Below are 22,309 nucleotides of genomic sequence, written 5' to 3' on the forward strand. Positions count from 1 at the left end.
TTACGTGAATTGGAAAAGGACACCCCTTCCTCAGGTAGCCCCAGACCCCACTCCGCCTCGGGGCGGGGTTCCCGCTGGTGGTATGTGGTGAGCAAGCTTGCGTGCACCGTTGCTGATTCCGGGACTGTTTCTTAGTACGTGCGGCACCCAGGCCTCACCTTCGCCCAGGGTGCTGGTCAGCACAGCGGCAGAGGCGGAGCTGGCCCCCCTCGGCGTGTAGGCCTTGATGTAGAAGCTGTAGGCAGTGGAGGGCTCAAGGTCGCTCACCAGGTGCTGAAAGGTGCTCTTGCTGACTGCCTCCTGGTACTCCAGCTCCTGAGGGTCTGGGGAGGTGAAGGGTAGGGCAGAGTAAGCCAAGTGAGGGAGTCCTACCAGCACTGGTGAGATGAGGGCATCCAAGGTGCAGGGAGGACAAGGGAGGGAAGGGGTTGGGTCAGGACACTCAGGATTGAAAGGGATGATCAACAGGGACTAAAAAGAAGGGGCTACATTGTTCCCACTCACCAGCAGCCTTCCTGATGTGCAGGACATAGCCAATAATCTCCTTGGTGTTGACCAGGGGTTCATTCCAGGACACGCGGACCTCAGTGGATGACACGGAGACCGCCTGTACATTGAGGGGGGGCCCAGGCAGCCCCTCAGCCCACAGCACGGTCAGCCTGGCACTGGCCTGGGAGGAGCCAGCACTGTTCTCGGCCACACACTGGTAGATGGCCTCGTCCTCAGGGCCAATTCCAGAAATTGTCAGAGTGCTGCAGGGGGAGGGAGAACCTTAGATCCTTTCCTCCTCCCAGAGTATCCCTGAAGTCTGGCCAGATCACCCCATTTGAGAGATGGAGAAACTGAGCCCCTCCAGAAGGCAAAGAACTTGTCTGAGGTCCCTCTAAGTCAGGGACAGACCTCGAACTCAAACCCAAGCCTCTGGATCCAATTTCGCTCTCTTTCCCCACAGGAGGGCAGAGCCTGCTCAGGCCATTCATCCAGGCCCCCTTCCCCGCATCTTTCCCCATTCTCACCCCCACACACATGCCTGTTGTTGTTCTTGAGCCTCACGTGGCCTCCTGGCCCCAGCACCTGTCCGTTCTTCAACCACGTGACATGAGGGGGCGGCTCACCCTGGGCTTGGCAGGTGAACATGGCTGTGGTCCCAGCTGGCCTGGAGATGGACTGGGGGTGCTGGACAAACTCGGCTGGGGCTGGGGTGGGAGGCAGAGAGAAGCAGGAGCAGCCATGAGGGGTAGGTGGATGGGGACAAGACAGCTGTGAGTGAAGGGATGGGGAGGGTATAGGGACAGGGTGGGCTCCTGTTGCACAAGTCTCCATCCAGTCAGATCCTTTGAGAACCCTCCAGGTGGGGCCCGCCCTCCACCCCCTGCCCAGGCTGCAGGAGATGAAGACAAGCCCCACCTCACTGGCCCCAGAGAGGCAGACCCAGGAGAAGACTCCATTTTAATGACTATTTAAAAGACTGACATTTGTATCCGAAAGCAATCAAGCTGAGCTCCCTGTTCAGGAAATTGTTAAATAAATAAATGTGCTAATAGGTTTGGCTGCACCTCGAAGGCTGTAATGACGGGGAGATGGATGAGCCTCAGTACCAGCTCCCCTCGCCCCTACATGCAATACCTCCTCCTCCAATCCCAGGCCTCCGGCTTCCATTAACACCCGAGAAATGAAATGCTCCATCACTTTCATTTGGACAGATTAACAGCACATGGAATGCTAAACAAACAGGCATTTAAGTTCCTAATTCCCTATCTCCCACCCCTTCCCCAGCTCTCTGGGAGGGAACCACCCCAGAAAGCCCCTGAGAATGGGATCCCAGCCCAGTTCATGGGGACAGTTGAGCCCCAGTGCAGGAGGATGGACAGGAGGACGTGATCAGCTTCAGAGGCTGACACCCGCCCCTCCCCCTTTGCCCCCTCCCTTTGCATTGGAGACCAGCCCTGCGCGTGGCAGGAGCTAGGGTGTGAGTGTGAGAATGACAAACACCTGAGAGTGTGCAGGGAGGTGTGAGCATGCAGGTGCCACATGTTTGTGAAGGAAAACAGGGACACCTGTGAAGAACACAGGGGTGTGGGAAGCAGGAGAGATTATAAAATGGGAATGACTGGCAGGGGGGATGGCACGGGCACCCAGACAGGCATGAGGGGCTGATAACCTAGACAAGACCTGCATTCCCCTTCTCAGCACACGCCTTCCTGGAGGAGAGGAGGGAGCTGCCTTTTGGCCTGGAGGCCTGGCGAGGGGCAGAGGCCAGGGTTGGGAGGAGTCCAGGGCCCCGAACTTGGGCCAGGCTTGGTGATGAAGCCAGAACGAAATGGGGCAGGAGGAGAGGGCTGTGGGGCCGGGGAGCTCCGTACCTTGTACCACCAGCCGGCCCTGCGCTGTTCTCCTCACCCGGGTGCCCGGCCTGTTGGCCGCGCAGACATAGACGCCGGAGTGCTGGACCGTCACGTCAGAGATGATAAGATTTCCAGTGCCCAGCACCTGGATGCCCTCCACCCCAATGGGTCGGCCATCTGGGGGTTGGGGGAAGAACGTGGAAGAGGGCAAGTGAGGAATGGTCCAGATTGTTCGGCATTCCACCCATGTTCCAGGGAGCCTTGATCTTTCACTTTGCACCCTTCCTCCCAAGCATCAAGGCATTGTGGAAGAAGCTGGAGCAGCCCTGAAAACTTGCCTAGCAGCAGAGACCTGGGCTCTAATTCTGCCATTTTCACTGATTCACGGGCAACCTTCAAATTCCTTCCCCTCAGGGAATTAAGGGGTTTGGATTAGATGGGCGTTTCCCAGCCTGGTTTGTCTCTCTTGAAAACAGTTCCACGCTCAAATTTTTCATTCCACTTGTGGACTGTCACACTGCCCTTTAATATAAAGGCTCTGAGAAGTCCCACGTAAAGGGACCTGGTTAGATCTGTTTCCCAAAGTCGTGAGATGTTAGCCCACCGAGCCATTCTTTCCTCCCTATATGCTTTGGGAAATGTTGGACCAGATGGTCCTTGCAGTGCCTATGGGCTCCTCCTAATGGTGAGGCCACTCTTTCCAGCCTCTCCCAGGGACTGGGCCCTCCCCCCACCCAAGGATCAGATTAGCACAGTCAGAGTGCAAGGAGACCGCTCCCCATTCAGACGCTGAAGTGGTGAAATCTACTCTATTATCCTGCCTGCTGCCCCCTCCTTCCCCGCTCACTCAGCCGCTACAATGTGGCACAGTCTCCTTGTGAATGCGACCCCACCCCATCCCCTCCAGACTCTCCTTCCCCTAGTGACCTTTCCGCTCAGACAATGTGGGCCCATCTGCACCCTTTCATTTCTCTCCTTCAGCTGCCTAGGGATTTAGGCTGGGGATTTAGGGGGCCAGGCTAGAGACAGGGGGGGGCGTGGAGACAGGGTGTGTGACAACTGGCTGAGATTTTGAGGGGTCTGGAGTTGCACTGCTGGGGAGTACAGCCATGGTCATGAGGGCAGGGCCACGCAGGAGGGAAGGGACCTGTGGGAAGGAGAGCTGCCGAGGGTTTCTGGAGAGCCCGGTTCCAGCAAGGCAGGACTGGCCCAACTGGATGAGGTAACCCAGGGAGCTAAGCCATCCACGCAGGGGGAGGGAGAATGTAGTGGGCAGGCCGACCTCCCCAGTCCTGCCAAGCAGAGGGAAGCTTACCCCTCCATAAGGCCCCAGAGAGCACAGACCCCCATGGAGAACAAACAGGATTCAAAGTCCCCCCCAAGGCTGGGTGATGAGACTGCCCTCCCAGGGGGTGGGACAGGGGTGGGAGAGGCAGGGGCTGTAGGACAAGGCTCACCCAGGCGGCTCCAGGACACAATGGGGCGCGGGTTGCCCGTGGCGACACACTCAAGCACAGCGGTCTGGTGCACTGTCAGGGTGAGGTTCTCAGGCCCCACGAGAATCATTGGCTCCTTGTAGGCCCCAGAGCCCGAGCCTGGCAGGAAGAGGCCATGTTTTTTTAACTTCAGCTGTGACCCTTCCCACCTCATCCTACCCACAACCCAGGACACGGGGAGTGGGAAACAAGATCTAGCCCGGACACCAGGTCCTATGGGCCAGAGAGGGATGCTAGGGGTCCTGGGGCCTTGCACATCCCGCTGCAACATCCATCCCGCTGCTCCAGTCCCTGCAGGGCCCTCTAGCAATGGGAGAGCCCTGGGGTGAGCAGAGGAAGGGCTTCCCCAGGGAGAGCTGAGCCAGAAAGCGGGCTGCATTCCTCCTGAACCCACACCCCAAGGAGCACCGTGCTGTGAGTGGAGAAGGGTCTCCAGGGCTCAGCTGAACAGGGATTGATCTGAGAGTGAGAAGTCAGGGGGCTGGTGAGGAGCAGAACTAGTCAGAGCAAAAGACCTTCACCTGACACGGTGAGCCTGGCCCCGTGGCTGACCCGGACACTGGCAATATTCGAGGCCACACAGTGGAAGACACCGCTGTCCTCAGCCCGAAGTCCTGTGATCTGCAGGACCCCCTTGGGCAGCAATGTGTACCTGTTTTGAGGCAGGAGGCACAGCTGACCACCAGCACAACCATGGGTACCATCAGTCACAGGGACACTGACATCACAGACACTGCTCGGTCCCCAGGCGCTGTCCTAAAGTCACGGTCATTCTCACAGACACACATTGGGACTCTCGCGCCAGCCTTGACAACAATCACGCACGGTCCTCATGGATCCATCTACCAGCCTCGAATCTGGGCCCTGCTGGCCACACAGACACTTGATCTCAACATGGCTGCAGAAGCACCACCCCGGAGGCTGCCTGCCTCTCTGTCTTCCCTCCAGTTCTCCCACGAACACCTTACCTCTCGTTGTCCGTGTCAATGGGGACTCTGTTCTTCTCCCACGTGATCAGGGGTTTGGGAAGCCCATGGATTTGGCACTGGAAGCGGGCCACACCGCCCTCCTCTCCCACAGTGGCCTGGGGATGCACGTGGAAGTCCGACATGGCTGGTGAAAAGGACGGACATGTGTATGGAAGAGGCACACTGCTGAGGGGCCAGGGGCAGAGGGGTGTGGGGTCAGAGTCCCATGTTCTGGAGCCTCGGACCTCACCGCCCCCCACCCCGGGGAAGGGGGCTGGGAGTTTTCCTGGAGCTGGCAGACACAGGGCAAAGGCTTGGGGCAGGGAGGACACACCATCACCGACCCTGCCTCCCATCATAAGAGGCATCTCCCCCTAAGGGGTGGTATATGGCTGGGACATGCTGAGGAAGGTCTGGACAAAGTATCAGACAACAAGCCTCTAACGAGGAGATCTCAGGCTGCTGATCCACAAAGTCCCTGTTCCCAAGTCCTACTCCCACTGTTTCAGCTGCTTTCAGATATATCTTTATGAACTCCCCCTAAGGCATCAAAGGCCTGGGTATTATGCTGCCTGGTTTACAGAATTGGAAACAGAGGTCCAGAGAGGGGAAGTGGTTAGTCCCATGGTGCCCAGCGGGGACACCAGTCATCAGACCCTGCTTACCAGCACCCAGCAGCCTTTTTTTTTTTTTTTTTTTTTTTTTTTTTTGCCTTTCCTCAGCAACCCCATCCCCAGCTCTGGATCCACAGCGTCAGGATGCACCCCAAGAGGGTGAGAGGGTGGTATATCCATCCAAGGTGACAGCCTCTCAGAATACTGTCAGACCTACAATCTGCATTTCAATGTGTCATAAATATTCAGGGGCTCCCCTCCCCACCTTTTGGGGATCTGAACTGCTTGAACTCTGGTCTGAAGAGGCTGGGCCAGGGGCTCTGGTGCACCCCCCACACCCCACTTTTAAGCTAGTTAAGTGTCCCTACCCACCCTCATTCCCACCCATCCCCCACCCACCACCCACCCGGCGGCCCAGGGAAGGTACCCCTCCCACGCGGGTTCCCAGCTTCAGCACTGGGGCTGCAATTTCATTAAAATCCACTTTGCTTCAAGTGCGGGAAAGCGGCTCACCATCTGTCCAGGCAGGCAGCCCCTCCCCTCCGGCACTCCATCAACTGGGACAGTTGTCCCCTCCCAGAAGGAGCCCTCCCCTGACAGCAGCAGTACGGGCACTGGAGCCCATCCTGGTTCCTACCCCTGGCTCCCTGGTGAGGGTGGGCACACCCCATCTCAGGTCCCCTCAATCCCCCGGCATGTTCTGGACTCCAGGGCAGCCCCCGAAGGCCGAGCCTTTGTGCCCTTCTTCTCAGAGTCTCCGGGGGCTGACTCTTCTGAGGCACATTCTCCAACTCATTTGCATGCGGTTCATTAAATATAAACATGCATAAACCCCCGCCCGGCCCCCTCCTCCTCCGTCGCGGCCTCCTGGGAGTGCAGCTGATGGGTGTGAGCAGCAACTTGCACACATGTGCAGGGCTGTGTTTTCTGGGAGGACGCGGCTGTGCCCACGTACGTGGTCAGCGTGTCCAGGGCTGGATGTGCGTGGGGGTTTGTAGGTCTCAGCTCCCTCGTCCCTTTATAAAGTGTGCTTGGGGGAGGGGGCCCTGTCAGAGCAGGAGGTGGGGGCAAGTACCCCGTTGGTGTCCCCATCAGACTTGGTGAGAGGGTCCCCGGAAAGCACTGTGAGGTCAGCCTGCCCTGTCTCAGGCCAAAGGCTGTGTTTGGCCGAGGACCTGCAGGTCAGCCCTGGGGCTTGTGACGGGGAAGCCGAGGCCCTGCTGGGTGCCCTCTACCACCTCTAGGCCTCAGCCTCCAGGAGGGCAGGGCTGGACATGGGCCTCGGGCATGGAGAGGGCACCCAGGCTTCTGACTTGGCTGCCTGTGCGCCCAGGGCTCTGCCCATTCAGGAGCCAGGGAGCAGCCTGCCCCCTCCTCGCTCCAGCTGGAGAGGAGCTCACAGTCCCCCAGGGATCTGGGGCGGGGCCTGATGGCTCTGCTGACTACAGATGCCTGCTTATTAAGGAACCGACTCCTTTTGTGTTGCTAGCCCCAGCCTGGGCTCCCTGGGGGCGCCTGGAGCGAGAAGCCGCCGGAGGAGAGGACTAGGGCTAGAGCTGCTGCTTCGCAGGGCGCTGGGGATGGAGAAAAATCTGGCCTCTACCATCTCACCCCCTCCTCCTCCCTCCAAAACCAAACAAGGACAACAGCACGGGCTGAGTGTGTGGTGGAGGAAAACACTTAAGCAGGAAGTGCTCACAGGTAATAAGCCAGCCCAGTATCCTTCACACAGTGGACAACAGGATTCCTAACAGTCCCCTGGGTTCCCCTGGATGCAGCTGAGCCCCCTCTGCCCAGGGCTCTCCCCATTTCCCTCCCACCAGAGCAGCCCCCGTGCCGTCCCTCCCTATCAACTCTACTAACTGCGGCTCTCCCCTCCCCACCATGTCCTCAAAGGGCAGCTTTGCCTTTAAAAGTAACTGAGAAGCACGAATCTGAAAGCCAACCCCTTCATTTTCTGGAGGGGTCACTGAGCCCAGGCCCTCTGCAGGGGTCCCTTAATTCTCCAGCAACTTTGTCACTTTGTCACTCTCCAAGGGCAGGTAACCCCAGGGTGGACTGCAGTTCAGACCAGCCTCTTCTCTTGGGTTGGGGGATGGCACCATGTTGCAGGGTGAGGGAAGAGAAGGAGCCTCAGGAAGAGAAGGAGCCTCAGGAAGACGGTCTCTCGGTCCCACCCCTGGTTACACAGATGTGGCCCAGGAGAGGTGGCTGCAGTAGGAGGGGGTGCTCTTCTTGATTTGAGGCTCCTTCTTGCTTCCCCTTCCTCACACCCCTGCCCAGCCCTCCGGGCAGCCCTGTCTATTCCTTAGATGTCCAAGGGGGGTTGCCCTGAGACAGGGGTGGCAGCGGTCCGCTCATCTGTAAACGAAGGGCCCTTCCAACCAGGACTCCCACTGCCTCCAGAAACAGGCTCTTGTCCACATCCACAATCCTGCATTCACCCCTCCTTCACAGGCAATTCTTTTTTTCTTTAGCAAGTGGGAGAAAGATTCTAGGGGCCACTTGGGCCTCCTCCCATCTCTCAGGGTGGGGCCAGTTTGGTTCACAAGTCTGTCTTTTTAGCCATCAGAGAAATTCAAATCAAAACCACATTGATACCACCATCCACCAGTTAGAATGGCAAAACTCAACAAGGCAAGAAACAAGTGATGGAGAGGTTGTGGAGAAAGGGGAACCCTCTTCTTACACTGTTCGTGGGAATGCAAGTTGGTGCGGCCACTTTGGAAAAGTGTGGAGATTCCTTAAGAAATTAAAAATAGAGCTTCCCTATGACCCTGTGATTGCACTCCTGGGTATTTACCCCAAAGATACAGATGTAGTGAAAAGAAGGTCCACATGTACCCCAATGTTCATAGCAGCAATGGCCATAATAGCCAAACTGTGGAAGGAGCCGAGATGCCCTCCAACAGATGAATGGATAAAGAAGATAGAGTTCATAAGCACAACAGAATATTATTCAGCCATCAGAAAGGATGAATACCCAACTTTTACATCAACATGAATAGGACAGGAGGAGATTATGCTAAGTGAAATAAGTCAAGCAGAGAATGTCAATTATCATATGACCTCACTTCTTTGTGGAACATAAGGAATAGCATGGAGGACAGTAGGAGACAGGGAAAATAAAGGAGGAGAAATTGTAGTGGGAGACGAACTATGAGAGACTATGGTCTCCAGGAAACAAACAGAGTTTAGAAGGGAGGGCGGTGGGGGCTGGGTGAGCCCGGTGATGGGTATTAAGGTGGGCACAGACTGCATGGAGCACTGGGTGTTATACACAAAGAATCATGGAACACTACATCAAAAACTAATGACATACTATATGGTGACTAACATAACCAAAAAACTCAACAAGTTTGTTTTTGCCCTGGCTACTGCTAGCAGGCCACAGAGTCAGAGGGAAGATATCCTTCACCAGGTCTCTCTGGGGAGAGGATTTCTGGGCAACCATGGGCACAAGGGCCTGAGGACAGGACCTCTGAGCGTGCTGAGTCCTGAACCACTCATCCTGGAGACCACGGTGTGACTGGTAAGGGGATGCACAGGCCGCTGTTGTAGCGTTGTGTCCATGCCTGGTGTGCGTGAGGGTGCTGCTGTGACATGTGGCCGTTGATGCTTTTGGTTAGGCAGGGACTGTTTTGGGTCCCTCATTTCAGGCCAGGTAATGGGAGGGGGTCATGGGCATTGGCTGGAGCCCTTCTGGTGTGAGGGCTAGAGTGACAGGGAGGACAAAGGCCTGCTTGGGGGCCACCATGGAGAAAATACCTCTGTCCCCCCGCAGTGTGGGAAGGACTCTCCCAGTCCCACCCTGCCCCAATCACGGGTACAGCCAGGCGGTGGGGCAAGGTGGGCAGAGAGAGCCCAGCAGTCCATGGGGCTGGAAGGGAGCAGGAACAGGCAGGAAACAGCTCCTGGACACCCCCAATAAATCACCCAAGGGGAGGGGGTCTCCTGAGAGCCAAATCTAGACCAGCTCAGGGAGGGGAGGGAGGACTTGCCTCCTGGTCCAGGACCTCTGGCGAGGTCAGGTCTGGATCTGATTAGACAGGCTCCAGGGGGACGCTGGGGGGCAGAGAAGGGTCAAGGCAAAGTGCTGGGAAGGAAGCTGGCAGCAACCCCCAAGCCCGGCCTCCCACTCTTGGACTACAGCCACACTCCTAACCGATGTATGATGACAAAAGGATCAGCAGGCATGTTAGGATAGAGAGTTCAAAACACACCCTTTGCAGAAGCCAGTGGCACTGGGGGCCTGAGACACCAACTCCTTGCCCTCGTCCCCCACACCCAGCCAGCCATTTGAGAGGAACAACCACAATCTACAGGCACCTCCAGGGGCCACTAAGGCCATCCCTTCCTCTTATCTGTTCCCACAGAGGATCAGGGACACCTGGATGCCTGGCCCTTCCTCAGACAGCTCAGGTGATTGTCCTGTTTTTCCTTACACCATAGACATGTCTGAGTCCCCTCTGCTTCTACCCACTGGCCCTCAATGTCCCCTCTAGAGTCACATTTTCCAATATAGCAGCCAGCTATTAAGCGCTTGAAATGTGGCCTGTCCACACTGAGATGGGCTGTAAGCGAAAAACACGCATTGGATTTCAAAGATTTAGTATAAAATAAAAAGACACTAAGCATGAGGGAAAGGTCAATCAAAACCGTAATGAGATACTACCTCACACCCATTAGGATAGCTACTGTCAAAGCAAAAACAGAAACAAGAACACCCCTGAAGATAACAAGTGCTGGCAAGGATATGGAGAAATTGGAACCCTCGTGTGCACTACTGGTGGGGAAGCAAAATGGTGCAGCCGTAATGGGAAACAGTGTATGGCAGGTCTTCAAAAAATAAATAGTTATCATGGGATCCAGCAACTGCACCTCCCTGTATAGACAAGGATATAAATAAAGAATTAAACACAGGGTCTCAAAGAGTTGTATACCTATGTGCACAGAAGCTTTATTCGTAACAGCTGAAAAGGTGGGGGCAGCCCACGTGTCCATGGAGGAGAGAATCAACACCATGTGGTACGTACATACAAAGGAGTATTATTCTGCCTAAAAAGGAAGACATTCTGACACATGCTATGACATGGATGAACTTGGAGGACATTATGCTAAGGGAAATAACCCAGACACAAAAGACACTGCATGATTCCACTTAGATGGGGCACTTAGAGTAGCACCCTCCTAGATGCACAAAGCCAAGTGCTGGCTTCCGAGGCCTGGGGGAAGGCGGAAATGGGAGCTGTTGTTCCATGGAAACGGAGTTTTACTTTCTGAAGGTGAATTCTAGAGATTGATGGTGGCGATGGTTCATATAATAAATGTAGGTACTTAACGCCACTGAATTGCACCCTTAAAAAAAGGTTACGAGGGGCGCCTGGGTGGCTCAGTGGGTTAAGCCGCTGCCTTCGGCTCGGGTCATGATCTCAGGGTCCTGGGATCGAGCACTGCATCGGGCTCTCTGCTCAGCAGGGAGCCTGCTTCCTCCTCTCTCTGCCTGCCTCTCTGCCTGCTTGTGATCTCTCTGTCAAATAAATAAATAAAATCTAAAAAAAAAAAAAAAAAAGTTACGACAGTAAATTTTAGGGGTACCGGGGTGGCTCAGTCAGTTAGGTGTCCGACTCCTGGTTTTGGCTCAGGCTGTGATCTCAGGATGGTGAGACTGAGCCCTGAATTGGGTTCCGCACTGGGCATGAAGCGTTCTTGAGACTCTCCTCCTCCCTCTGTCCCTCCCTGCCTCCACCCCCTTGCCCAAACAATGCGCTCTCTAAAATTAAAAAAAAATTTTTTTAAAAAACCAGTAAATTTTATGTGTATTTTACCACAACTTGAAAATTGGAAAAATAATTGTAATTGATAGTATTCATTAATAATTTAAAATACTGGGGCTCCTGGGTGGCTCAGTCATTAAGCATCTGCCTTCGGCTCAGGTCATGATCCCAGGGTCCTGGGATCGACCGACCCTCAGAGTGTCAGTCTGGGGCTTCCTGCTCAGCAGGGATCCTGCTTCTCCTCTGCCTGCCGCTCCCCCTGCTTGTGCTTGCGTGTTCTTTCTCTGTCAAATACATGAAATCTTTATTTGTAAAGATTTTACTTATTTGTCAGAGAGAGAGCGAGCGCATAAGCAGGGTGAGCGGCAGGCAGAGGGAGAAGCAGGATCCCTGCTGAGCAGGGAGCCTAAGACTCAGGGCTCCATTCCAGGACCTGGGATCACGAACTGAGCCAAAGGCAGATGTTTAACCTGACTGAACCACCCAGGTGTCCCATAAACAAAATCTTAAAAAAAAAAAAAAAAAAATTGAAATACTGATTACAAGTTCAAATAATATTTTTTTAAAATATTTATTTCTTTGACAGAGATTACAAGTAGGCAAAGAGGCAGGCAGAGAGAGAGGAGGAAGCAGGCTCCCTGCGGAGCAGAGAGCCCGATGTCAGGGCTAGATCCCAGGATGCTGGGATCATGACCTGAGCCGAAGCAGATGCTTTAACCCACTGAGCTACCCAGGCGCCCCTCAAATAATATTTTAAAGACCTGGTTCACAAAAATGCAAAAAACCTTATTAATAATTTAATAATGACTATATTGGGGCACCTGGCTGGCTCACTTTTTTTTTTTTTTTAGATTTTTTATTTATTTATTTATTTGACAGAGAGAGATCACAAGCAGGCAGAGAGGCAGGCAGAGAGAGAGGAGGAAGCAGGCTCCCTGCTGAGCAGAGAGCCCGATGCAGGGCCCGATCCCAGGACCCTGAGATCACGACCTGAGCCGAAGGCAGCGGCTTAACCCACTGAGCCACCCAGGCGCCCCCCTGGCTGGCTCACTTGATGTAACATGTGACTCTTCATTCTGAGGTTGTGAGTTCAAGGCCCATGTTGGGCATAAAGAGTACTTAAAAATATATATAAATACATAATAAATAAATAAAAATAATGATTATATGTTGGAATAGTTTAGATATATTAAGTAAAATAAAACTGATTATTAAAATTAACTTTGCCTGTTTCTTTTTTTTTGATAAATGTGACTGACTCTTAGAAAATTTAAAATTAGCTATGTGGCTCATATCCTATTTCCAGTGGACAGTGTTGCTCTAGAAGACAAACAATTTTGTTCTTCACACAACAGCCCTTCAGATACTTGAGGTCTGGGTTGTTCCCTGAGAAAGATCTTCAGAGGTAAAACACCCTTCACTCCTTCAAGCCACTTGTGATGTGAAACGATGTTCAGATGTCTTGAGCCCAGAGACCCTCCTCTAGATAAGCTCTAGGTGAGCAAGGCTCCCTTAGAGTAGGGCATCTAGAAATGGCCAGAACCCCGTGGGGCTGGTCTGAGCCTTTTATCACCACAGGACCTTGACCAGATTTCAGCCATGAGCCGCAGTGAGTTTCCCTGTGCTGTCCAACATGGTAGCCACTAGTCGCATGTGGCCATTTAAGTTAAAATTGTATCAAACTGAAAAATTCAGTTCCTCTGACTTACCAGCTACCCTTCGAGCACTAAAGAGCCACAAGTGGTACATTATGGGCCTTCACCAATAGAGTATTTGCATCATCACAGAAAATTCCACTGGTCAGTGCTGGTCTAAGTCCAAGACAAGGCCTCAGACCCCCTAGCTGCCTTCTCTCTTGCTGCCCCCGCTGAGAATCCCCTTCCTCACCACCTTCAGCACTAGCCTAGCATTGCGGGCCCCCCGCCCCCCTCTGCCCTTGGCCACACAGACCCAGATGGCTGACAAGGCCCATAGTTGATCATACCCTAGGGCTAGCACACTGTGTGACAGAGAAGGCCTCATGCAGCAAGATCTTTAGCTCCTAGTGGGGAAATAGTTGCTAAGAGCTTTTTGAGGTGGTGGGACAGTAAATGGTATGGGCTCTGGAGTCAAACAGAACTACGTTCAAAACTCAACACTGCCACTCTTAGCTGTGTGACCTTGGGCAAGTGATGATCTCTCAGAGCCTCTTCTTTTCCACTTATAAAATAGAGAGGAAAACAGCTCACGTTGCTAAGCCAATGAGATAGATCTGTAAAGCGCTTAGCACAGAGTAAACCCTTGCTAGCGGCTGCTGAGAGAAATCAGTAGAATCTTGAGTGAAAGGGAGCTGAGAAGTTATGGAAAAAGACGGTGAGCTTACGGGAAGAGGGAAGAGAAGCTACCTTCTCCAAGGGGGTGGCCATTTTCCCTCAGAGAGGCTAAGGCCCAGAGAGTTAGTGGTAGGACCTCAAGCCCTCTAGAGAAGTCAATCAAGACAGAATGTGCAAGGCCTGAATGGTGAGGGAGTGTCCGTGCCAGGGGAGGGGGCAGTCAGGTGTAAACCAAGCTCAGCTTCTTCTATCTCATCGCAGCCTGGGGCTTCACAGAGGCCCCAGTAGGCGAGCTGTCAGCTGGAAGAGGCCATTGGGTAATTGAGGCCTTGATTTCTCTAGTAAAATGTTTATGAAGCCCATAAACTCATGCCTTTATTGGCCAGGCTCATTCCGGGGGATGGATGTGGCTCTCTGAGGCACAGTTAAAGCACCTGCTGAACTCAGGCACCCGAGGGCTACTCTGGCCTCCGCCCAGACCCACCAGGCAGAGTGACCCCTGGAGGGCAAGGAGGCCAGCCAAGTCCCACCTCCAATGTTCCTTACACTCCCCAAAGCACTTGTAAATGTCCTATCTCTAGATTGCATGGGAAGGAGGGAGGTGGTAGCAGATAACCTTGAGTCCTGGGGATTTGCCACAACCCCCAGTGGGATCCTGGTCTTGTCCTCGGGGTTATCTGGCCCACGCTCACATTCCCCTGCACTCTGTCCCCATCTCCCTACTATCTCAGTCCCCACGCTGCCCCTTTCACTCTGTTAAGGAAGAACCCCCACATTGACTAGCCATTGCCATTTGGGGTGGGGGAAAGCATGACTTCAGAAGACTTGCATTCACTTCTCCAAGCCTCCAAAAGGAAGTCCGAGAGCGACTTCAGGTCCTGAATCCCAAGAGTATGTTTTTGGGGCTGCGGGTGCTTCTGGGGTTGGGTGGACCACATCTGCTTACAAACAGCCCCAGAGGACTGCAATGCAGAGGCCGTGCTCAGCTTCACTGGGGGTGATTGATTCCTCTGTGCCTTTGCCTGGTGACCTTGCTCTGAGAAGCCTCTGGATCCCTTTGTCTGCCTCCTCGCCTCCTTAAGCCCGTTAACCCCTGCCTCAGCCCCGAACCCCAGCCCCTCCCACTCCAACACCAGCTCACCACAACCCCCCAGCCCCAATTCTAACACAAAAGGCAACTTTGTCTTTCAAGTCAGCAGCCATAAATCCACATCACTCCCCTCCCTTCTGGCAGCCACCTCTGACAAATGGGGGCCTGGATGGGGAGAGGTGGGGAGCAGTGGGAGGCCAGCCTCAGCTTGGGAAAGTCCCTGCCTCCAGCTGTTGGTCCGCTGCTGTAGGGCTGGGGAGAGCATCAAACCTTTATGGCCTGATCTTTGATTCCAGTGGACTGTAAGGCCCGAGGCACAGATGCAGGGGGTGGGGTGGGGGCCATCTGGGGTTTCTCTGCACCTCTGCACTGGGCGTTTACAACCCCAGGGGAATAAAACCTCTCAAAGCCCTACTTGTGATGATTCTGCCCGTAATTCGGGGGCTCCCATTCTTCCTCCAGATCAAGCCCCGAGCTCCTCTTCTCTGCACCCTCCAGCCTCCAGTGGGGACGCATGTGCTGAGGGACAAGCCATGCACCTGCCTTACACATTTGGGGAAAGGGAAGGGAGACAAGTATCACTGACCCCCGTGACCACCCTACCTGTCCCACTGCTAGGATTTTGAAAGCACTTCAAATATTTTGCCCTGGTTTCATCCCATATGTCAGACAGTGAGGATGTGTCCTGGTTTGGGGTGTGGGAAATAGAGTCATCTGCTGTGTTTCACGGCAGACCCACGGAGTCGACGGGAAGCATTCATTCGACAGATACTTATTGGCTGCTAATGCGTAGGAGACCATGTCCTGGTGTCATTTTCCTCCCATCCCACAGACCCTGTCCTTAGGGGTCCCTGCCCACACTTCTAAGAAATATCAGAAGGGTGAGAGCCCCGGGCCAGGATCCCAGGGACAATCACGGTAATAATTGCTCTGCAAAAGCCACTGGGTGTCAGAGGTTACATGTGACATGGGCATAACCCCAGCAAGTGGGGCCTGCTACCCCGTCTGGGGCTCAGGGAGCTTATGTGATACACCCAGTGACCGATGTTACAGCAAGCATTTGAACTTGGAGCCATCTAGCTCCACACCTGCATCACGCCTGGGTTGGGATGGGGTGGGATGAGGCGGGCACCTGTATTCCAACACTGCTCAGACAGGGCTGAGGATACCTGCATATGCGCTTACAGGAAAACACAACATCCTAGGCCCTTAAGGGCACCGACTCAAAGTCAGAGATGCCCCCTGGCACAGCGGTGAAGGCTTCCCCCAGGACAAGTTTCCCGATTGTAGCTAATGCAGATAAGCACCAATATAAGATGGTGTTACCGCCCCACTAATGCTCCCTGAGCCCACACGTTTCCTTAGCCCTATGAACACAAGTGTATGAACAAACCCAGATGCTGGACCCAGGATAGTTCTTCCCCGAGCATTTCCGAATCAGCAATCCAGGTCACCCAGCGGCAGTGGCCTGGAGGGCTACTCCCGTCCTCCTGGGCCTCATAAACCAGAGGAGTAATCTATTTTCCTAGTTTGGGGCAGGAGGGCAAAGCACTGTGAAATACCACGGCTTCTGTGGGATGACGGGCAGGGAGGAGGACGCACTCGGAGGAGTAGTTGGGAGACGAACTCAGCCCTGTTCACAACTGGATGTATGATTTTGAGAAAACCAAAGCCCCTCGCTGGGCCGGTTTCTTTCTCTAATATGAGGGAGTTGAGTGGGACGAGTTGTAAAAGCTCATCCAGCGTCCGCCTTTGAGTCCTGTCTGCTTCTGAGCGCACCAGCCAGGGGTACAGCATCAGGGGCTGGGAGCCAAGTGGGGAATCCCTCTCTGCTTTAGACCTGAGAATGTCCAGGCCCAGCAGAGCCCCTCTCCACAGACTGCACGTCTCTGCCCGTGTCAGGGTCACCAATCTTCCTTGTGTAAACCTGCCCAAGCCCACAACATCCTTAACTTCCCGTCGTTCTGGTCAAGATACCGGATCTCTCTCACCTCCCGGAAGGGCGTCTGGTTAGGCAGCCCAGGCTGGAGCTATTAAAGTAAATTGCTTTCACATGACCATGAGGACAACTCCACAAAAACAGACGCTTCCCCCAGATTTCCAGAGTCATATATTAGGATCTGTAGGGATGAATGCTGCAGGGTCGGGTAATGGACGGGTGACCTGGGATCATGCCTGCCTCTGTCACAGACTCCCTACGTGGGCTTCCAATACTGACCTTAGTTTTCTCATCTGTAAAATGGCAGTGGGGCAGGACAGACAAGATCATCTCTAAGGTCCATACTAATATTAAGATTCTAGGATAACACTGGGTAAAGTCGTCCCCTCTGCATCCATGAAAGGACCCTCTCCTATTCTCACACCTTGATTCGATGCTGCTTTTTTGTTTCACAGCTCTACAGAATCTGTTGGCTCAATACCAAACCACAATAGATTAAGGCCTGCAGGTCCCCCACCCAACAATATTCCAGAATAAGCCTTATCTGTTTGGGGGAAGAGGGAGGATTATATTCCATAAGAGGATTACAGAGTTTCTTGGTTGGTATAAGGGGCTGTCAACTCTTGGAAATAGACTTATTTGCCCTCTAGTTGTCAGAGGTCTCCCAAAGCCCTAGGAACCATCTTCCACAAAGAGATTCAAAAGCTTTCCCATAAAATTCAAAGGAGTCACCACACGTACCCACACCCCTAAGCTCTCCCTCTCCCTCTCTTACTAATCGTCATGTACCAGCTGCCAAGCTATGAACAAACCAGTGGGCCACGGCCCTATCCTTCTCCCTATCTCCCCCAACTAACTGGTCACCAAATCCTGGTGCATTGTCTCTCTTGCATCCCACTGCCTTGGCTTATTACTCTCAGGTGTTTCTGTAATAGGTGTTTCTGTAATAGCTTCCCCTCTCCAGCCTTCCCACTTGCAGCCCGCTCTCCCTCTTCTTCCCCCATCCCAAGCCATAATTATCTTCCTACCCATAAACACCTTTGGTGGTTCTCCATTGCCTTCAATCAAAGCACTTTCGTTGGGATGCCATTTGACGTCTTCATTATTAGATCCTGTTTCATCTTTCTGGCCTCGAAAGCCAGCTAATTCTGCCTTCATATGGTTTGTAGTCTGACCGTGTGAGACAAGTTTGCCTTCCCTGGACATATTATAATGCTCACACTTCTATTTCTTTACTTCAGCTGTCCCCTGTGCCTGGGACACTTTGCTCCTTTCTCTAGCAGCAGCCCCATCCTCCACATCTCCCAAAGGAGGCAGAATTAATTGTGCCTCTCTCCTTGTCCTCATCTGTATTAGAGTCCATTGTTCACACATCAATCTACCTTCTAGCCATGAGTTCCTTACTGGCAGAGAACAGTACGGTACCTTTCCACCTTGAGTACCTAGAATAAACACTAGGTAAATAATAAGTGCTCACAAATTATTTCCTGAATGCTGACTTTAAGAGTCATATGGCTTGGGGAGTCCCTCCCCAATCATCCTCTCTCCCACGCAAGTCCCCACCCCACCACAATCCAGTGTCTGTTCTGGTGCAGGTTACCCCTCTATGGGAATCCCAGCTTCTGCAATGAAAATGAAGCAGTTAGGCTGGGCCACCGTTCTCACACCAGGAGGCCCGCTAACGACGAAGATTTCTGGACTCCAATGCCTAGATGGAGAGCCTTTGGTCAGGTGCGGCGCTCAGAAATCTGTCTCTCTTAAAGCTCACAGGGTGTCTCAAATGCACAGCCCGGATTGGGAACCCCCGGTCTGGCAGGTTCTTGAGAATGTGATCTCCTCTTAGGTTCCAGCATCTCAGGAGGGCAGATTCTCGGCCCCGCCCCCACCCCACCCCACCCCCCGCAGCTTTGCTCAAGGCCGGCTGATCCCCGCGGTGTGACTGCGATGCCACGAAGCGCAGAGCGGGCGGCGGGCGGGTAGACTGGCGTGCGGGAGCCCGGCCCCTGCGGGGCCCCAGGCTCAGTCCCCGGGACGGAGGGCGGGGTCAGCGCCCCAAGCCTGGGGCCCTGAGAGCCGCTCTCTCGGCGGCAGGAGTAAGTGGGACCATCTGCTCCTCTCCTCGGAGGTCAGCGCTTTGTGTCAAGCTCCCATCCCCCTCGCTCCTCCCCCGACCCCCCCAGCTCCCCCCCCCCCCACCGTGCCCTCTGACTCCTGGGACTCGAAAGAAAGAAGCCCTCGAGGTCGTGATGAAAGTGGCAGTGTGATGGGGAGCGACAGTGGCCGCCGAGCTCGGGGCGCGGGCAGCCCGGGCAGGCGGCGGCGGGCGCGGGCCGGGCCGCGAGGAGCGCGGGGTCCCGAGCGCAGCGGCCCGGGGCCGGGCGGGCGGGCGGCTCCCGAGGGAGGCAGCGCCGGTTCCCACAGCCGGCCGGGCCGCCGGGCCCCTTTGAAGTGGCCGCAGCTGCACACCCCGACCCGCCGCTAATCCCCGCGGGGCGGGCGCCCTCGCCCCCCCGCATAGCGGTAGTGTCCGCGCTGAATGGCGCTGGCTAATTACCTCGCTCGCACCGCCGCGGGTGAATGAGAGAATCCGGCATTGTGCGCAGCGAATGGAGAAAATAAGACAGCCATTGTCCTCACACGCCAAACGAGGGTTTGATGTCGCTGGGGCGAGCGAGGCACCATTTCCCGCCGCCCCCTCCCCCCGCGGCGGCGCAAATTCCCCAGCTGGGCCCGGCCCCCGCGGCCAAGGGGAAACTGAGGAAGCCGCGCGGGAACAACCGCCTCCGGCCCCACCACCCGCTCCTCACCTGCCTTCTCCACCCGCCGGTTCTTAGGGCGCCTACTGGGCTCGCCCAGCGCTCTCCTCTGCCTCCGCAAACCAGGCTCGGCGCGGCGCTCAGCGGCCTGGTTAAACGTGGTTGGGAACACGTGAGACAACCGGCGAGGGAACCGCAGTTTGGATGGCTGGGAGAGAGGAGTACGGAAGGCAGGAGAGGAAGACCCGGGAAAGAAGGGGAAGGAAGAAGAGCCGCGGGGAGCCTGGACTGACGGAGGCACTCGCCTCCTCCGGGAGGAAGCTGGAAAATGGTTGGAAAAGGGAGGTCTGAATTACAGAGGGTCAGGATGGGGTGCCCCAAGCACCGAGGCCACTGTTCTGATCCAGGCAGAGTGGCGGGCTGATGGGTAAGACTGCAGCTCCAACAACAGGCCTGTGGAAACCCCACTCAGCATCAGGAATCCTACTTGCCCCAGGCTATCTCCCCTCACTTTTTAAGCTGGAAAGGGTGTAAGAGAGCTCAGTTTAGAAAGCAGAACCAAAGGCAATCAAGGTGCAGCCAGATAAGCTGATGAACACATTCTTTATGCATTCAATAGATTTTGTGGGCTACAACAGGCTGCCTTCTCTTTACTATCACCACCAAATAAGGTGGGGGTTTTTGTTTGCTTGCTTGTTTTTGGTTTGTTTTGTTTTTAGAGGGGAAGGGGCAGGAGATTACAACTCTCAACATCAGGAAGGGTCTTATCTTTCTATCCCTGAGCCCTTAGCTCAGAAGCAGGTAGGCACAGGGTAGTAGCTCTTTGAGAGCTGTTGATTTGAGAACTGAGCTGCTTTAATATCCCTCAAGTCCACATATCCTTTTCCTGGAAGCATGCACTTCCTAATCCCTTCTGATGGGCTCTTAGACTCTTTCTGCCTTAAAGGAAGAATGTTATACACATGTTCCAATACTCTTATCAAATGATAAAAGGGTCTGGTCTGTTGCTCTGATCAACAGGAGGCTGTTGGGCTGAACCAGTAGCCCTCAGTTAGCACCGATGATTAGATGCTCATCATGGCTTTCTGAAGCTGCAATCCTTTCTAATGTTTGAGTGGCCACAACTGGATTATAAACCCGTTACAGGCAGTGCATAGCCAGACTCTTAAACAGGACCAACCATTTACCCACCCGTTCATCCATTTGAGAATAAAATTTGAGAATAAAATTAAAGAATGGAAAACACTTGTTGAGCCAAAATTCTGCCTTGCTCCAACCAACCGACCATAATTAATGGTAACAAGCACTAGCTGTTAACAGTGATACAGGAAAAGCATGTTTTTAAAAGAGAGGAGATTGTAGGTATAGCTCACTGTTTTTCTGACTCAATCCTGAACCAAGGTTTAATCTAACCCTGGTCCTACCCTCAGATGCGGTAATAATGTTTTTCTTTATAATCCTCCTAGTTCTGTATTTTAGAGTCTTTCTACCCCCTCCCAAGGGTCCACACTCCTAAGCTTGCTGGGCATCACAGCACCCACCTGCTGCTGGTGAACTCTCCCCCGCTTAGGCCAATCCGCCTAGTTAGTTGATCTGCCTAGTTAATTGGTTTCGAGAACAAAAAAACAAAACCAAAGGATAATGCAGGGCTGCTGTGGATGGAGTAAATGTGGGAGGCCTGAAGCCCCCCCAATCTGGCCTCCCTCTTTCCCCATCTCCAGCCCCTGTGCCCCCTCCACAGACTCAGGGACTCTAAGGAATGATGCTTAAAGTCCCCTGAGTTAGAGGAAAAAAAGGATTTATCCAAGGAAACAAGACAGTTAGTAGCAGTTAACTAACTGGAATTAAAAACTTGAAAAAAAAAAGGTAATTAGTTAGGTAGATCAAAGATCATTTTGATGACATACAGGCCACCAGCTTTACTTTAAAAGACTAAAATGACCATTCAAAAAGAAACTACAAATACAATTATGACTCTATGTGTGCCTTTATGGTTTGCCCAGATTTCAGTCAGAAGCCTAAATGTCTAATTCCCAGATAAATTATACTTTGTAAAATGATCCACTGTTCAAAAACCAAGAGGAGCCTCCAGGCCCAAATTAGAGACTCAACACTTTTAACTAAAAAAGTGCTTTAAAAAGAAGCCTAGTTCTCTTCATATCTCTTCTTTCCCCAAACTGAACACCATAAGCAAGTTTTTAAAATGCTCCATGGGTGAGAATTCTGACATAAAGATAATGAGTATAATAATGATACTGGGCTTTTCCCCCCTTATCCATTCCCACAGCAACATGTGAATATTCACAGGAGGCTTTGTTATCATGGTTATGACTTTTAAAGATAACAGGAAGGCTGGCACGGACATGCAGGGCTAGTGTTTCTGAAGGGGATTACAGGAAGCTGGAGGGCAGAGGGATGCTTGTTCAAATGGAAACTGGCCTGGCCTGTAAGCTCTTTTCGGGGTGAGGCCACTAGTCTGGCATTCTGGGACCTTCTCCAGCTTGTCTGGGAGGGTGTCTGTTCCATGCCCCCCCCCCCACCTCTGCGTGACTGAGTACTGATAGTCACCTCTCCTGCAGTGGCAGGACCGAGGTCTGAACTTGCCAGGCCAAGCCCTTCCCACTCAGCACTAAGGAGTAGCACCTGTAGCTCAGCTGAATCCCTCCCCTCCCCAAGGTGGCCAGTGGTGGGACCTTGGAAGTAGGATGTTTCAAGGAAGGGAACAGAATAGGGAGAGCCGGGTGCTCTTTAAGACCAGAAGAGGCTGGGATGAGAGCCCTAGGATACAGTTAGATGCAGACAGGACCACTCTCTGCTCAGAAGCTAGCGGAGAATGGCACAGGTAAAACTATACCTGTAGGCCCATGAGGAATAACTTCTGATGTAACTTTGTCTGCCGTTCTCCAAACTGGGCTGTTGAACCCCAGAGGGTAAGTAACCCCCAGCAGGCAGGAGGTATTCCTAGCCTCCCACTTCATGTACCCACGGCTCCCCATTTGCTCACCCTCATCA

The 22,309-nt window shown here is 53.5% G+C and overlaps 1 protein-coding gene across 6 annotated transcripts in view; it reads right to left on the reverse strand.

The window, feature by feature from the left end:
* The window catches only part of IGDCC3 (immunoglobulin superfamily DCC subclass member 3), a 43,242-nt gene that overhangs the window by 3,907 nt on the left and 17,026 nt on the right, over positions 1-22,309 (reverse strand). For 5 of the 6 annotated variants that reach the window (XR_007128870.1, XM_047738689.1, XM_047738688.1 and 2 more), the window contains exons 3-9: positions 4,810-4,954; positions 4,363-4,493; positions 3,803-3,940; positions 2,364-2,522; positions 1,031-1,196; positions 505-752; positions 159-323 (exon numbers count right to left, since the gene is read on the reverse strand). Coding sequence is in view for 5 of the 6 variants with exons in the window: in XM_047738689.1 (XP_047594645.1) it covers positions 159-323; positions 505-752; positions 1,031-1,196; positions 2,364-2,522; positions 3,803-3,940; positions 4,363-4,493; positions 4,810-4,954 (1,152 nt within the window). In the remaining variant the exon portion in view is untranslated. Of the gene's footprint in view, positions 1-158; positions 324-504; positions 753-1,030; positions 1,197-2,363; positions 2,523-3,802; positions 3,941-4,362; positions 4,494-4,809; positions 4,955-19,348; positions 19,429-22,309 lie in introns of those variants that run through there. The other variant, XM_047738690.1, reaches the window with a different exon arrangement.

The sequence above is a fragment of the Lutra lutra genome, chromosome 7, assembly GCF_902655055.1.
Source record: "Lutra lutra chromosome 7, mLutLut1.2, whole genome shotgun sequence".
Taxonomy (NCBI): domain Eukaryota; kingdom Metazoa; phylum Chordata; class Mammalia; order Carnivora; family Mustelidae; genus Lutra; species Lutra lutra.